Genomic DNA, 15899 nt, shown 5'->3' with positions numbered 1-15899 from the left:
TATTTCAACAGACGGAACAACAAAGCAAGCGAGAAACAGACTAGTAGTAATACGAATAACACGACAATCAAAACGTAGTAGCAAAATCTCATGCGACTGTGACTAACCTTCTTCCATGCATTTCTTCTTACGTCTTCGAACCAGGTAGCAAATAACGAGAGCCAAATTGAGGACGAGAAGGACAGCACCGGCTGTGGAAATGGCAATGATGATGATCTTTGGCGAGTCGCCACGAGTCAGTAGCAAATCGGCGTTCATATCGTCATCGGGACCTGAGGCAAACGCGATCACACACAAACATGCAAATTGGGTAAGGAAAATGCGCAACACACAAACAAAACAAAAATAAAAAACGGGAGGTAAGTTGGAGGAGGGAAATATTTATGGGGGAAAGGACTGTAGAGAAAGGGGAACAGATGCAGAAAGTTATGCAGACGTAAGCAAACTAAGCAAGCAAGCCAGATAGAGAGAAATAGCGAGAATTGCAAAGTAGCGGCGATCCCACAGGGGCTCAAGTTAGTTCCGCTGAGTCAATAAGTCTACATATACATTCAAGCCAATGTGTGCGCTAATCAAACACAAAAGAGAACCGGGCAAAGACTAGCGAGAATGCCCAGACATGCAGACGAAGAATCTACAGTTTCCTCTTACCTTTTTTTCTCCCCCCTCTTTCATTAACCAGAAATGAGAGGAGAATCGCAGACTTGGCGTGTCTTATAAGTATATTTTCTATTTATTTAATTTTGAGTGTTGTCGTCAAGGATTAGTAACAAACCTTTAGCTAGGCGCTTACGATGCCTTCGCCGGACAAAACAAGCGATGAGAGCCACGTTGAGGACTAGCAGTGCCGTTCCGACAATGGTGATGACAATAATCAAAACTTTCGGCATGTCGCCCGGACGGACCTCCAGGTCGCGCGGTTTCTGACCCGTAGGCGGAGTTTCGCCTGAAGGTGATCATGATTTGGTTGGGAAAGGGAGTTTTTGGTTTTTAATTACCGATCAGAAATGCAATAAAGCGCGAAATTCGCTGTAATGAAAGTGTTCCTTCTTCGTTATTCACCCCGAAAGCCCTCAACAGTTCACATCGCCTCTACCATTTTGGTTGTCGCTTTCTTTCCGTTCTCCTTTTATTTTATTTTTTGTTCGGCGGTCAGACGCCCCTTTTGTTTTCCTTTGTTTAAAATAGGGCGACGGAACGGTTCAAGAGGGAGGTTCGGCATGAAAACGAGCAACCAAAGACGCTGGAACCTTTTCTTTTTTCTACCTCGACAGCGTAGGTTTTTTTTATAGACGCCATCTACCAATCACAAGAGCCTACACCGGAAGCGGTAATGTATAGAGAGGGGTGCGTGTAGAGTTTGTAGACCATTGTCCAATTAAAGAAAGGAACATGACAAAAGAGGGCGAGTGTTGTATAATCATCGACTTGACGGTGGTAGCCAAAAGAGAACCCCACCACCTCCGGACCACAACAGGATGAGTCTTGCGGTTACCACCATTTAAGATGGCTACCAGAAATGCCCCGAATAATAATAATAGTAAAAAGAGTCTAAAGAAACAAAGTAGATGATGGGGTAAAGTGGAAAAAGGAAGACAAAGGGATGGGGGTGGTGGTGGTGGAAGAAAAAAAACGAGACTTACTTGAAGTCCTGGCCTTGACGATATCCTGCGTATAGTTGCTCTCGCCTAGGTTGTTGAATGCCATTATCCCGAAGAGATATTCAGTGCCCAGCGCCAGTCCGCCCAGCGTGAAAGCGGTCGTGTTGGTCGGGTAGACATCGGCGTATTTATAAAACTCGTTGCCGATCTATCGAAAACAACAAAAGGAAAAATTCGATTAATGCCGAATGGATCGCCGCACAGTCATTGAATCAGTTTTGGTTCCAACCTGACGGTATCGTAAGCGGTAGGATTGAAAGAGTCCTCCGTCGAAGCCGGAACGCCAAATCAAGTGAGCAGAGTCGTGAGTGACGTTGACAACGTGCAGGGCCAATGGTGGATCAGGGCGGCTGGTTCCCGATAAAATCACCTTGGCCGTGTTGGTTCCCATTTCGTTGCGGGCAACGCAATCATAAAGGCCGTAATCACGTGAGCGGACATTGCCGACTTCTAGTGTCGATTCCCAAGTCACGATGTCGATTTGGCGAGTGCTGAACGAGTACTTGTCGCTAGGAGTCAAAGGCGTTCCCTCTCGTGACCACCCGAAACTGATGTTGGGCGCTCCTTGAGCCCGGCATACCAACTTGGCCAGCTGTCCTTCGTCTCCGGCTGCTTTCATCAACTGTGGAGAGTCGTCCATCACCGGCTTATCTGCACGGCCCAAGAGAAAACCAATCGAAAAGCGAGTTAGACAAACGACCGGTAGAGGCGCTAAGAGAGGGAGAAACTTGCATTTGACTATGAGCCAGGTCTTTTCGATCGATTCCTCGCCAATGCCGTTATTGGCAACGCATTCGAACGCTCCAGTGTCGTTGCGAGTTATCTCCTTGACGGTCAGGTAGGCGACGCCGACTCCCAGCGTCTGGGTTGTTCGTCCCTCCATATCGAATCCAGCCCGACGCCAAGAAACTGTCGCCATCGTCAGCGGATTACCAGCTGCCCGGCACTCAAGTTCGGCGTCACTGCCTTCGTTGACCATCACAGTAGATCTGGTTTGAACGATTGAAGCGGGATCTGTCGTCGTCAATCAACAAAACAAAAAATGTTAAGAGGAATGAAACGAATTATAAATGGTTTAGTTGGTTGATTACATTGGACGTTAAGCCGGACGATGTGGCTTCGGGCACCTTCGGAGTTAGTGGCTTCGCATTTATATTCGCCCTTGTCGTCCCTGCGCACTGTCGTCAGGTTGAGTAGCGACCCGTCAAATGTTACACGATCGTAGGCATTGGCTTCCTTCAGCTGTTTGATGGCGGTGCCGTCACGGAACCATTTGTAAGACACTTCAGAAGGATTGGCTCGCGCCGTCACGTTAACGATGGCCGGCTCGCCTTCGATTACGTCCACGCTATAGTCGGTTGGGTGCAAGAACTGTGGCTTGTCTGCAATAAAATGAAATTTCAGGGTTTACTTCCAATCCGTTTCCTCACCATCCGCTGGGAAATCTGTGCAACTTACATAAGACTTCCAATGTGATTGCGTCGTGGATTTGAGGGCCTATACCGTTGGTGGCCTGACAGGTGATGACCACGCCGTGCAGTTCAGGTGTCACTTCCATGAGGAGTGTCGATTTGCTAACAATGCCGGAATAGGCGCCGGGTACGGTACTATTTCCAGCTGGTTGGATAACTTGGCCGTTTCCACGAAGCCAAGCCAAACGCGAAACAGGATTGCTGCTGTCCGATTCGCAAGTGATTGTGACCGTTTGACCGGGACGGAGTTTCTCCGGTCGGACTTTTACCGTCAGATGTTTCGGGGCAACTGTAAATCAAAACAAAATGTTTTTTTATCATTTTCATAATCGCACATCAGAGGAAATCGCGTTTCTTTATAGCACAATAAAACAAAAGTGCGATGCATATCATTCGACAAAACAAACGAGCAGAAAACGACGGAGAAAAGGAAAGAGATAAAACAACAGACAGAAAGGAGAGAAAGGAAAGCATAAAGATATGCAGTAGCCAAGGAAAAAAGAAACAATTCAAAATGCCAAAAGTTGGTGTCATGTGTCTGTTATAAAATGAAAGGTGAGCATGTCAAACACACACACAAAAGAAAAAAACAAAAACAAGACAAAGAACGGGCGGATCGGCGAACGCAAAAAAAATGAAACTCGTGTGTGCAATGCGAGACGGACGGTTGCTGAATTAAATAGTAAATAAAAATAAATAAATAACGAATGCACAAGTACGATACTCCGCTTTCCGGCAGTACACATACGCACAGGCTTTTTTTTAAATTTCTAAATAGAAATCTCTTTGCCTCACACAGAAGACACCGACAGACAGGTGTAACTTACACTCAATTCTGATAGTGGTGGAATCAACCAAATTTCCCTCGAGAGCCGGATTGGTGGCCTCGCAACGCAGTTCCTTGCCGTTGTCCTCCCGTTTGGCCTGCATTTCCAACAGTGACTGTGCAACACTGCCGTGACTCGTGTAGTTGGCTTTGATCTAATTTCGCCAGTTACGTTTCCGTTGACGAAACCCCGCCAAACAAAAATTGAAAGAGAAACGGAAGGACGAGAATTTCGATCAGTATCAAAATCGAACGGATGATCCCCATGAAAACGGGTGGACGGACTGACGGACACGAGTGTCAATTTACCTCTTTTCGGCTACCCGATAGAAACCACTTGAGCGTGGCAGGAGGATTGCCACCCATCGACATACAATTGAGTTGGTAGAAAGTGTTGTCTCGAATGGTCCGGTCTCGCATACCAGTGATGCTGGGTGCTTCAGGCGGATCTACACGGAATTCATTCCGAATTTTCGAAAGGAAACGTCGAGGGGAAATTTTATCATTTTTGTTTCTTCCTTCATGGGGCGGCGGAATTCGAAAGAAACTTACAGACGACGCTGATGATTTTCGTCTCGGCGACACGCTGAGCCAAATCGGCGACGATGGCGTGGCAAGAGACGGTCACGTTTCGTCCCGTCGCCCGGATGGTGTACGTCAAATTGGATGACGAGACCCATCCACCGTCGGGCGAAGTGGCAATGCGCGACCCATTTTCGCGCACTTCCCGTCCGTCCAACACCCACGTAATTCGAGCCACCGGATTACTATTGGTCGTCGAGCATTCCAACGACACAGTGTCGTTCACCTTGGCCTCACTCGGCCCCGTTACCGTCACAGTTTTCGGCCCGACTGTAGGAAGATGAAACGGATCAATCCCCATTTTCTCAAACAAATATTGGATAATGTAAAATAATGATAATTGCTTCAACGCTATTCATTATGAATCGGAATACAAAATAACGTGATTAGCGTGTTGGGCCAGCCCCGACGGAGGTGCCCATTTCCCTACAGACGCAAATGAGAGACGCCTTGGACGGCCTAATAAAATCCTGCGACTCGCGTTAAATAAAAAAAAAAAAAAAAAAAAAAAAAAAAACTAGATACGAGAGGAAACTGCTTTTTCAAACGAAGTTCTGGGCGTCCAAGCCCAAAGATCAATACGGCCGTGCGTCTGTTTTTCAACGAAAGAAATAAAGAAGCAAGAACGGCCGAAGAGGCGAGGGAATTAGGAAACAATACAATCTCCGGACCATCTTGTTCCTACTCCTTCTTCACTCATCTCACCGAAATTTCTTTAGGCGATGACGACGATGACGACGACGACGACGACGACGACGACGACTGTCGCTGTCGACGTACTTTTTGGATGGCCGTTTCTACTGCACGTACGAGTGACACAAACCGAGTCCCGAAAGCAATGTTGAAATAAAATAAAATTATAAATAAAACTGAAAAAAAAAGACCCTTGAAAGAATGCGGCGGACATGTCTCCATGTTGTTGATATCATTCGAGAGAGAAGAGAAACGAGAGAGAAAGAGAGAGAGGAAGGCATGGAAAGTTCTACGCCAAAAGAGTTGACAGTTCAATTTTGGGAAATTACAACTCGGAAAAGCGATAAGGTGATATCAAGCGAATACGGCCCTCTATTTACAATAGCCCAATAGCCCCCATTAATACCTGAAGATGATGTTTAATGTTTAATCTATTGGTTACCGAAACCCCTCTAAAAACAGTCACCATGGAAAGCGGATGGACTTACAGTGTACGGTGAGCGTGATCTCGGCTTTCATTGGGGTTGGGCTAAGTAGATTTTTAGCCTCGCAGCGGAATCGAGCGTTATTGTCGCTGGCATCGGCCCGAAAAACGTAGACGTTTCGAGATTCACGAGCATTCGTTTCGTAATTGTGATCGATCTTCTTTTCGTTCTTGTACCAGACGATTTCCGCCAGAGGATTGCCTCCACGTGAGATGCACTCCAGTTTCACTTCCTGGCCCATACGAACAGTTTCACCTTCCGTGTATCCGATAATCTCAGGCGGACCGGGTGGATCTGCATTTTAAAAGAATCGAGATTTAGAAAACGAACTTTCATTTCCGACACCAGGATGAAAAATAATGAGGCCATGAATGACAGAATAGACAAAAAATCAAGCATCCTTACATTGAATATTGAGGGCTACACTGGCACGCTTAGGTGCAATCAGGGCCGGATGACGGGCTTCACAAGTGTAGTCGGCGTCATTATCATTTGGCTGTGCTCGAATTGTCAACTTGGATCGGGTGTCGAAGCGACGAGGCATTTCAGCATCGGTGGTAATGTTCTCTATCCGATCTGAAACAGTAGCAACACGAACGAGACAAGGTTTCATTATTAGTAAAACAAAGACATCGATAGTGTATCAAAGCGGGAGAAGGTAGTTGCTGCTGTTGCACTCACCGGATTTAATTTCAACGTTACGCTTGAACCAAACGATCTCGGCGGCCGGTTTGGCGTTGCGTACCAAACACTGGAGCAACAATTCCTCTCCCTCGCGAGACATGATCGGTGATCCAGTCGTATGGTCGACAATTTCCACGCTTGTCGGGGGAACTATACAACAGATGAAAAGATGAGGTAAGTATAAATGCTATTTGGCATTCACAGACAATGGGTAATAGTTGTTCAAACAATCCCGAATGGGGTGTAATGTGACGTTTTATCCATTTTCGCTCATCTCATCCGACCGACATTCGGTGATTAAATAAATTTCAGTCGACAAGCTACTGGAGCTGACTACCAAATACTGGTGGATGGTTGAATGAATGCACCCCACCACTCGTTATCCAAGGATTTTAATTACGGTATTGATTCTATTCAACGGTGTACACACACCCACACAAACGCCAGGGAAGCGGACGGCCTCAACGAAATGCGGAAAAGGACTTTTTTTTTTCTCTCGTTCTTTTTTCCTTTTTTTCTTTTTCTTTTAATTTCATTTTTGCTAATTGGATCCAGGAATGTTTTATTAAATACTTGCTGACCCAACTGTGATATATAACCCATTAACAACTAAATGAACCAGAATATTACGAAAATTCGTTAGGTCGGCAAGTAATCGAATTATCGAGAAAAATAGGTGCTGATTTCCGGCGTTCTTAAAATTATAATTCAAAGGACGAAAAAGAAAGTTATCAAAGTGAATACGTCAACAGCGCAAAAGCTTTTCTTTTCTATGCCATTTTTTTTTTTTTTTTACCGGTTCCCTCTTGTTAAAAGTTTTTCGGTGAGTAAACTCTACTAGCATAACTTTGGCATCACATGAGGGAGGAGCGAGGAGCCAGCAAATAGAAAACCCCTGCAGGGCCCTACAATGTTAGTTGGAAAGCCCCGGAAGCCCTCTCTGAGGCGCCTATTCAAATGATAATTCACTGCCGGATGGAAACGGTGAATCCGCCAGCAGCAGCGGCACGAGTCGAAAATCTCCTTGTGAATGAATCGAGACAATGACGCGAATTTTCATTCCTCCAGCGTAGAGGGATTTCGGTTAGTTTTGCATTACAGGAGCAAGAGTGGATAGAAAAGGGTCACCGACGTAGGGAATTTGAATGATCCAGCGGGACTTCTTTTACTTCCCTCCCCCCTCCCTTTCACCTAACTCTATCTCCGAACGTTTCAAAAGAGCAGCTCAGCCAACGGGCTTGCAGGGGGGGGGGGAAACCGTCAGGGTTTAAAAAGATTTTCTGTCTCACCAGTTCCTCAAATACATAGACATCTGCAGATGGTTGAACTACTCGAATCTCATTGACTTTAGGAGCTCTCGAACGGAAAACCAACTATCCATACTAGTGTGCAATGGTATGAACGCAAACTTGGCGAGCCATTAGAGTTCCTTCAAGTTGGAGTTTTGTTTGCCAACGAAGGATCCCCAGGCCGCCTCAAAAGTCGTTCTTTCAAGTTCTGCTATTAAAGCGACATCAGTTCAGTCAGGCGAACTTGTTGGCCGCTACTAAAATACTGAGAAGTATAAAGGGAAAAAAAGAACTTTTTTTTTTTTGCCAAAGCTTTTTTGCCCGTCTCTGCATCATCGTTATTGTTGTTTGTTGTTGTTGTTCACGAGTGTGTTAATCGAACCGTTAGTTCATCCTTTCCCCTCACGCTCCAAACTTCGTTCCAGCGAGTTTTGCCGACTTTTACCGACTACTTTTTATACTACATGACGTCGTTTTCATTGCTTCGGCACTCCCGGGAGCGCTGCGGAGCCACCAATCATCCGACTTACTGAGTACGGTGAGCTGAGCGTCGGCCCGGATGGGTTTAGACAGTCCCCTCGGTCCCACCTGGCACTGATACTCAGCGTCGTCGTCCAGCGTCGCGTTCTCGATGCGAATGTTGTGTTCGCCCTGTTCTTCGCTGCCCATGATCGTGTAGCGAGGAAAGGACGGGATTGTCCGTTCAAATCCTGTAACAAAAAGCAGAAAAAAAGGTTGAGTATCCTGAATGAAACAGAGTGAATAAACTATGAAGGCATCAGCAAACGGAACAAATACACGGACAAGTATCACACACAGGTTGCCTCGGCCAACATTGATCTTTGATGGAGCGCGGAGTGGATGTGATCTAGGGCCCCTAATAGCGAAACGCCCTCAGAGAATCCATTATTCACCGAGTCAAGTAGTTTGCCGTATCGAATTCCGTTGAACAGCGACTGTGGGAGGGCGGAAATTCAGAAACCATCACATCAGTTGCCATAGAAACCGATCGAATCATTCAGATGTATATATCGAATGGGCACGTTCAAATTGTACCAATGGGGAACACATTCTTAGAAGAGAGACAGAGGAGAATTGACCATTGTCATGACGACCAGGGGTTTCATTATTCTCGTGCTGCTGTGCTCCAGCGTCAAAAGCTTTCCGGCCCAAAACTCCCAACCAGCTTTTACAAACAAAAACAGCCGACATCTTTGGAAATTGAGAGACAGACAGCGACCCAGTCAAGGGTGTAAATGAACGTCGTTTTTACTTCGTTTCTTTCTCTCCGGGCCTTTAACAAGGAGCCCCCAAACATCAGCAACCTGGGCCGTGTCTTCCGTCTCCTATGCCACTCTATTCAAAAGGAAAACAAAGAAGAAGAAAGAAAGCGGTAGAAGAGCTCTTAGAAAAAAATTAAATGAAATAGGGAGCTGAATAGCAGCAGCAGCAGCCCCCAGTTTTCTGTTAAATTAGCTTGTCTCGTGTCACGCTCGACCCCGGTTCACGCTAGGCTGAACACGCTCCAGCACGTTCCTCTTTCTTTCTCACTGGCTGTCTTCTTCTTCTTCTTCTTCCATTGGAAAATGAAAGAGGAAAACGAATAAGATATCTACATAATCATAGGCCCGCAACAACAATAATAGAGAATTGAAACGTAGAGAAAGAGAGAGAGAGAGAAAGTCATGAATGATTGACGACAACTGCAGGCTGCTAAAAATGTGTACGCGACGTAATGGAATGAAATTCAATTCAACTACCGACTTTCTTTGTGGACATTCTCTAACTAAAATGTCGTCTTGTGCTGCTGTCGGTATTTTCTAAGCTCGAAAATCCTTCAACTCTCGCACGACGCGGTGAGGGAAATAAAAAAGAACCGAGGCGCAAATAGTTTAAATATCTCTCCGTGCTTTTTTTTATTAATATTTTATTATTTAGGAGGCATTTTCTATATAGTTTGGGCGTCGTTCAAGACGACATTTTCTGGCTTCCCCATAACAACGCGGAGGAGGAAGAAGGAAAAAAGAAAGGTTTTCCCAAAAGGATTGAATGCCATTGAAGAAATATCGGCAATACCGGGCGCCGTGCGGCTTCCTGAAAATCGGCATTCATGCATGGCATCAGCTATCGTCGTCTTTTTTTCTCCCCGTCATGTCGTTTTTTTTCTCCTTTTTTTCCTCAGTATATTTTGGCTGTCGCTTCCTTTGTTACACACAAGTCGAAAAGTCTTCAATTCTATAAACTACTGTACATTGTCTGCCAAGCGTTATTTTCATTTCCTTCTTTGTTTTATTTCTCCCCTTTTTTTATCGAGTTACATCTCGTCAGACCTTTTACTTTTTTTTCTTTTCATTTAAACCTACTCTGGCTTTCAATTTCAACATCAACAATTCAATGTTTGCACTGCAAAGGTTTCGCTGTTGCGGACCCAATGCCAGACTGGACTTTCCTATGCAACAAACAAGTCTAATAAATAAAGCTACACATGAAAAAGAATAAAATCCAATGAAAGAGGGGGACAGTTTCCATGGTGAAAAGAGTGTTAATTCGGCAAAAGTTGCTCTTTTTTTTTCCTCCTCTCCCGATTCCTTTATTGTGTGTATGTCCGCGTGAAAAGATCCTAAAGTGAGCTTTTTTGTCAGCTTTCGCTCATACTTGTAAATATTTGAAGCTAGATGCTGCGCTTGGCAATGCGTTCATGTGTACTTGTCGGACAAAGGAACGTAGGAGGTATACATATAATACCTCCCCGAGGCAAAACAGCAGCTCTTTTGATCTCAAGTCGAGGTCCGTGACGAGTTTAGACCGGCAGTAGCACAACAGTGCACAACAAATCTCCTATTCTCCTTTGACTGGATTCGCGCAAGTCTTTGCGGCTTTTATTTGATACTATTTTTGTATTTTTTTTTTTTTTTTTTTTTAGTTTTTTTTTTTTTTTGTTGGGAGGCATTTTCAGTTTGGAGGTTTATTCTCCAAAGTTGCCCGAATAAACAGTAACCCAAACTATGTATAGAGAGAATATCCATCGGGAGACTCTGTGTACCAACTTTTGCCCTGTGTGTAGTTTATAGTTACGACGCATATTAGGTACACACATTTACAGACATAAATTACTGTGTAACTTCCATCCGGCCAGCCTGCCCAGCCAGCTGGAGTACTCGAGTCGAGGATTACGTACATTGGCCTAAGGTGAGCAGAGTACAGACATACGTATACAAGAGCAACAAGGAGAAATAGCCGAATCGATGAACGACCCTCTGGAGAAATAGAGGAGAGAGAGAGGGAGGGAGAGGATGAAGACTTGACGATCCCGTTTGAAACTCAGGTGGGAGTGAGATGGGAAAGCGAAACAAGAGTATAAGAGTACGGATGAGGATGAGAAAAAAAAATGGTAAACGTGACAAAGAGGATTGCAGCAGTCCCACCCCACCTGGGTTTGTAATAACGCCCACTCGTGCAATACGAAAATATCTGAAAACTACAGGCCCCGTGTGGGTGCCGTGTGCAAGTAAAAGTCGAAATGAACGGTTACTTAAAGTACAGGCTGCACATTTACAGGTCGGGGTCTCTCCGGGATGGCTGATGAGAACAACCCCGGCCAGATCACGAAGCGATTCGTCAGCAAAACAAATAGAAAGTATAACCACTCACACACAAAAAAAAATAAGAAAAGCAGAAGCAAAGACTCGTCTTTGTTGACATTGAGACGAGGTTTTCCCTTTCTCTATCTACATACACAGCAGCACGCCATACGACGACGTCCATGGGATAGTAAGAAAGAATGATGGAAGGCCTTCTTTTGTTTAACACCGTCTTAGTTTTCCCAGCCATCAAATAAAGGCCAAGCAAAGAGACATGAGCAGCCCATTGGGTTCATCTCGTTTCTAGACGGTCGGAAACGACCGAACGTATTCCTCGTGTAAGGAATTGCCGATGCTTTAAAAAGAAAAATACCAATAGAACACAAGACGAGACATGGTTTGCAGATCCCAATGTTGTTCACGACTTCACGACACAGCTTGTTCCCTTCATTCGGCCGTATGCTCTTTACAAAACATTCAGCCCTTTGGGGGGATAGAATAAGAAAGAGGGTAAAAAAAAATCAGCTAAAGGAAATAACTAAAAAGAATCATACAAGACAAGAGTAGAGATGGTCGTCGACGACGTCGTTTTCATCATCGACAAGCCGATCACGATCGACTCATTAGAGGCCATCCTTCCCTCCTTTCATCTTTCTTTTCTATTTCTTTTATATGTCGAATGTGTTTTATGACTGACCGCGCCGCGTGCACATCCCCCCACCACAAAAAAAAAAAAAAAACGACTCCGGTCGTGTCCCGGATCCTCCTCCTCCGTCATCCGAGGAAACGTAAAAGAGCAAAAGGTCAACAAGATCCCACCGTTTTCATTTTCTTTCTTTCTCTTTTCAAGACGCACCATTTTTTCCCCTATTGTTGTCGGATCGCGTGGAATCAAACTAGAGACGATGAAATATTATTCAGAAAGAAAAGTCTGTTGAATGCTCGAGTCGACGATTACCAAGACACAATGCATTTTGGGGGCCCTTACTCTTAATGAACTCTTGAAAACTCTTGATGTGTGTAAGTCAATCGGCCGTTAATGACACGACAAGTCGTGCACAACCACACGGGCCGAGTTGCTTTCGGATTTTCTACTAATGGGGAAAAATGGGTGGAAAAGGTTACGTTGGTTAGGCAGGGGGGAGAGTGGGAGAGTGAGAGAGAGAGAGAAGACAGCTGTTTAGACCTCCCCCTTTGTAGACAGCATCTTCCAGCTGAAGATCGGGACAAAAAAGCACAACTAACCCGCACACACAAGCGTCTCACATTTCCTCGTACAAGAACCCCACCACCACACGGAGCTGCTGCTTCTTTATTTCTGTTTTATTTTTTTTTATGACCCAATCTGTTATTACATTCCATGAGGTCCCCTCTCCTAGTTCCGTCAATATACTATACCATTTACTCCGGCCGTTCTTCTTTCATTTTTTCGTCCATGAGGCAAAAACGAGAAGAGCTTTCATCTTTTCTTGCTACGGGATTTTGACAGTCTAAGACTGCATTATCGAGTTCTTGTGTGTTTTTTTGTTACCCTTTTGTCTACTTTCAACTAGCCTTCAAAAGATTCTGCATCATCATCAGCCATTTTTTCCTTTTTTTTTTCGATTTCGCCATTTCTTTGTGTACCAGTAGATCTGCCATTGCCCAAATTTCGGAAAGACGAAGAAAATGAAGAAGCGGGATGGTAAAAAAGGAGGGCAGCGAGATCAATTCAGAAGCAATCTAATCCACGCACGGCGGAGGTTCTTGAAAAGGCGAGTCTAATTGAATTAGAGTCTCGAAGCGTCGAGTGAAAAGGGAAGAAGAAGAAGACGAACAAAAAAAGAAAAAAGCAATAGCCCCCAACAACTCGTTACGTTACGTATCGGTGGAGAGAGAAATAAGAGAGAAGCCGAAAGGGGGCTCTTTCGCTTCGTTCATTTTCAGCCGAGGGAAGAAGAAAAAAAATAACACAAGGGAGGTAATAGGAAATCAGCGACTAATTTGATTACACCAGTGCCAGTTTGATGTGATGATGGGGAAAGGGAGGGGGAGAGAGACTGGGGTACAAACCAGAAGATACTAAGAAGAAGAAGAAAAAAAAGACAAGGTTTTTTTTGTTCTTGTGTCGAGCGGCCGACAATGCGACAGACATGGAGCGAGGTGCCTGCCGCTCACGTTGGCATCAAGTTATGTATATGATTCTTTCCCTATGTTCGTCCAGACGATCTTTTGGCCGAGAACAAATGAAGACTGGCCCGTCATAAATATCCGGGCCGAAGAGGAGAAAAGAACCCCAGCCACACAGACAAAATAGGAGAATAACTTTCCTGATACGAGTCAAAGGCTTGGGGTGCGCGATAAGCGGGTCGAGAAATGAGACTCTTGATCGCGCCATTCACTGGGATTTTCACAGGAACAATAATAACACAAAATGCAGGGGAGATAGGAAACAAAAGGAAAAACGAGACAAAGAGCGAGAAACTTTGGAAAAATAGATGAAGACAGAAGACAAAGTTTTCTTGTTATTACTTGGCCGGTCCAGGGAATAAAGGGATTGAAGGAAACCGTACATGCATTTTCTTTTGATTCACTTTTCGGAAGGGAAAGAAGAAAAAAAGAATACGACTTTGTATACAACTCTGTGTATGATTACATTTGTTGGGTATCCTATTGGTTGTGCCCATTTTGTAGCCCCATTTTAAATGCCTTTATTTCGTTCCGCCCGTTTTAGAAAATCTATCCAACGTTTTCTTTGAGTCTTTAAGAGGAGCCAAGCCAAAGAGAGAGAGAGAGAAAAGCCTCCCACGCCGTCGATTACACCAGGGAGGCGGACTTACATTAAGAAATATCGCCTCAAAAGTTCATGGAGGACAAAGGCATCAACGAATCTCCTCTATCCAGTTGTCTTGGGTTAACGCCCAAATAACGTATCAAAAGCCATCCCGACGAGCTAGAGATTGTTATGCGTAATGTAACATCACAAGATGACCACAGACATCTCGGCCCGATCTCTTTCAACATTTATTTAAGTAAATAAACAAACATCACACACACACGAAACTATTTTGAAACCATTTTGGGGGGTTGAAAGAGTTGGCTCGTCGAGTCATGTTTTTTTTCTCTTCTACTTTTTTTCTCGTGGGGGGTGATGTGTGGTCCGTCTATCCGTGTGCTGTGAAATGGACGGCAGTCTCGTAGAGGAGACACAATCCTATATAGCGTCAAATATATAACCTAGCAGCCTGTCGTAAAAATCAGTCAACAACACACACACACACTTTTCTCCAGCGTCCCTCTCTATGTGTGTAAGTTTATATTTTTTGGCTAGCGCGCGAGCCGTTCCGTCGTGTTGCATTTCTTTTATTCCTTTTGGACCTCTGTGTGTTCCAATGTTTACGACAGGGCCGCGACACGAGATAAGCTCGCACCGGTGCGCAGACATGAACACAAGAGGCATGACAGACAAGACACAAGAAAGACTCTCTTCTTCTCCTCTTAGTTTCGCTAGAGGCCAGACCTCGACGGCCGGTCACAAAGCCTTTCCCCCCATCACCTAAGATTTTTTTTTCTTTTACTCAGCTTCTTTTTATCTCGGGATAGATAGAGGGAGAAGAACTCTTTTCTTGGAGGCTGATGAAGATCGTGTCTGTGCGCGACATCCTTCATTGCCCGTGTGTCCACCTTTAGAGAAAAAAAAGAAGAGAGCCACTCCACTAGCATCAGCTAAGAAAAGAGCTAAAACGGCGCAATGCCACACGTTGGAAATGATAACAATTCCGCTAATGGCGAAGGGAACGAGGCAAGCTGGGCGCCACCCAGGTAAATTCAATGAACCAGGATGAGGGATGATTGACACTCGGATAGCCGTGCCCAACACCACCGACCACCATTTGGGCGTTTTTTTTGGTTGGCCGTTAAAGGTTACGTTTTGTATTTTCTTCGTGATCTTATTCTGAAGAATGAAGGGGAGAAGAAAAAAAAAGGAGAGAGAAGAGGTAATTGCATCACCCCGACAGCGACACTTGGTTTTCTACACAGGGCGAGGCGGGGAAACGGTTGTGTTTTTTTTTTGTTATTGAGTTGGATGTTGTTGTTCAAGCCAACAAAGAAAAGGGAAAGAGGTTTTTAAGTATGGACGTCGTAGATGATGTTATCGATCACCTTTTTTGTTCGGTACCCTTAATATATTTTGAGTTCTGAGGGCCGTGTGGGCGCGAAAAAATGAGAAGAGGGCAACTTTGAATGATGATGGCCAATGGTCGAACGGATATTTTGACACATCATCGACGTATCAAGAGTTTCTCGTTGGCTTGGCAACGGCTACTCACAAACTCGGGCCAGCACTTGCTCAACTTTCGATGGAGTTTGCAATCGGTCCATTTATCATCCCAGTCGGACCACCCCACTCCATATATACTCAACCTCAACCTTTATTCCACTTGGATCCCGCGCCATCCAAACATTCGACAATTTCATCCCCTCGCATTTCAACTCTGGCTCGGCGCCTGTCCAGCTCAACATTCACAAAACACACTACACTCAAACAGCCCAGTCCATTTACATCATATCAGAGCAGATATATTGCACAGGGCGACGACGACGTCGTCAAACTCTCTACTCTCCTACTTCTATTCAGTGTTCTTC

The 15899-nt window shown here is 44.8% G+C and overlaps 1 protein-coding gene across 3 annotated transcripts in view; it reads right to left on the bottom strand.

Moving 5' to 3' along the window:
- LOC124314606 (nephrin-like) overlaps positions 1-15899 on the bottom strand; it is a 41728-nt gene that overhangs the window by 2772 nt on the left and 23057 nt on the right. The window contains exons 3-15 of one of the 3 annotated variants that reach the window (XM_046779812.1): positions 8223-8402; positions 6401-6553; positions 6125-6295; positions 5723-6013; positions 4512-4811; positions 4269-4408; positions 3961-4114; positions 3120-3422; positions 2753-3043; positions 2394-2675; positions 1891-2312; positions 1644-1809; positions 776-946 (exon numbers count right to left, since the gene is read on the bottom strand). In XM_046779812.1, the coding sequence (XP_046635768.1) occupies positions 776-946; positions 1644-1809; positions 1891-2312; positions 2394-2675; positions 2753-3043; positions 3120-3422; positions 3961-4114; positions 4269-4408; positions 4512-4811; positions 5723-6013; positions 6125-6295; positions 6401-6553; positions 8223-8402 (3024 nt within the window). Of the gene's footprint in view, positions 1-107; positions 273-775; positions 947-1643; positions 1810-1890; positions 2313-2393; positions 2676-2752; positions 3044-3119; positions 3423-3960; positions 4115-4268; positions 4409-4511; positions 4812-5722; positions 6014-6124; positions 6296-6400; positions 6554-8222; positions 8403-15899 lie in introns of all 3 variants that reach the window. The other 2 variants (XM_046779813.1, XM_046779814.1) reach the window with 2 other exon arrangements.

Source organism: Daphnia pulicaria, chromosome 10, assembly GCF_021234035.1.
Source record: "Daphnia pulicaria isolate SC F1-1A chromosome 10, SC_F0-13Bv2, whole genome shotgun sequence".
NCBI classification, from domain to species: Eukaryota; Metazoa; Arthropoda; class Branchiopoda; order Diplostraca; family Daphniidae; genus Daphnia; species Daphnia pulicaria.
This window is presented reverse-complemented; position numbering and strand designations above follow the sequence as displayed.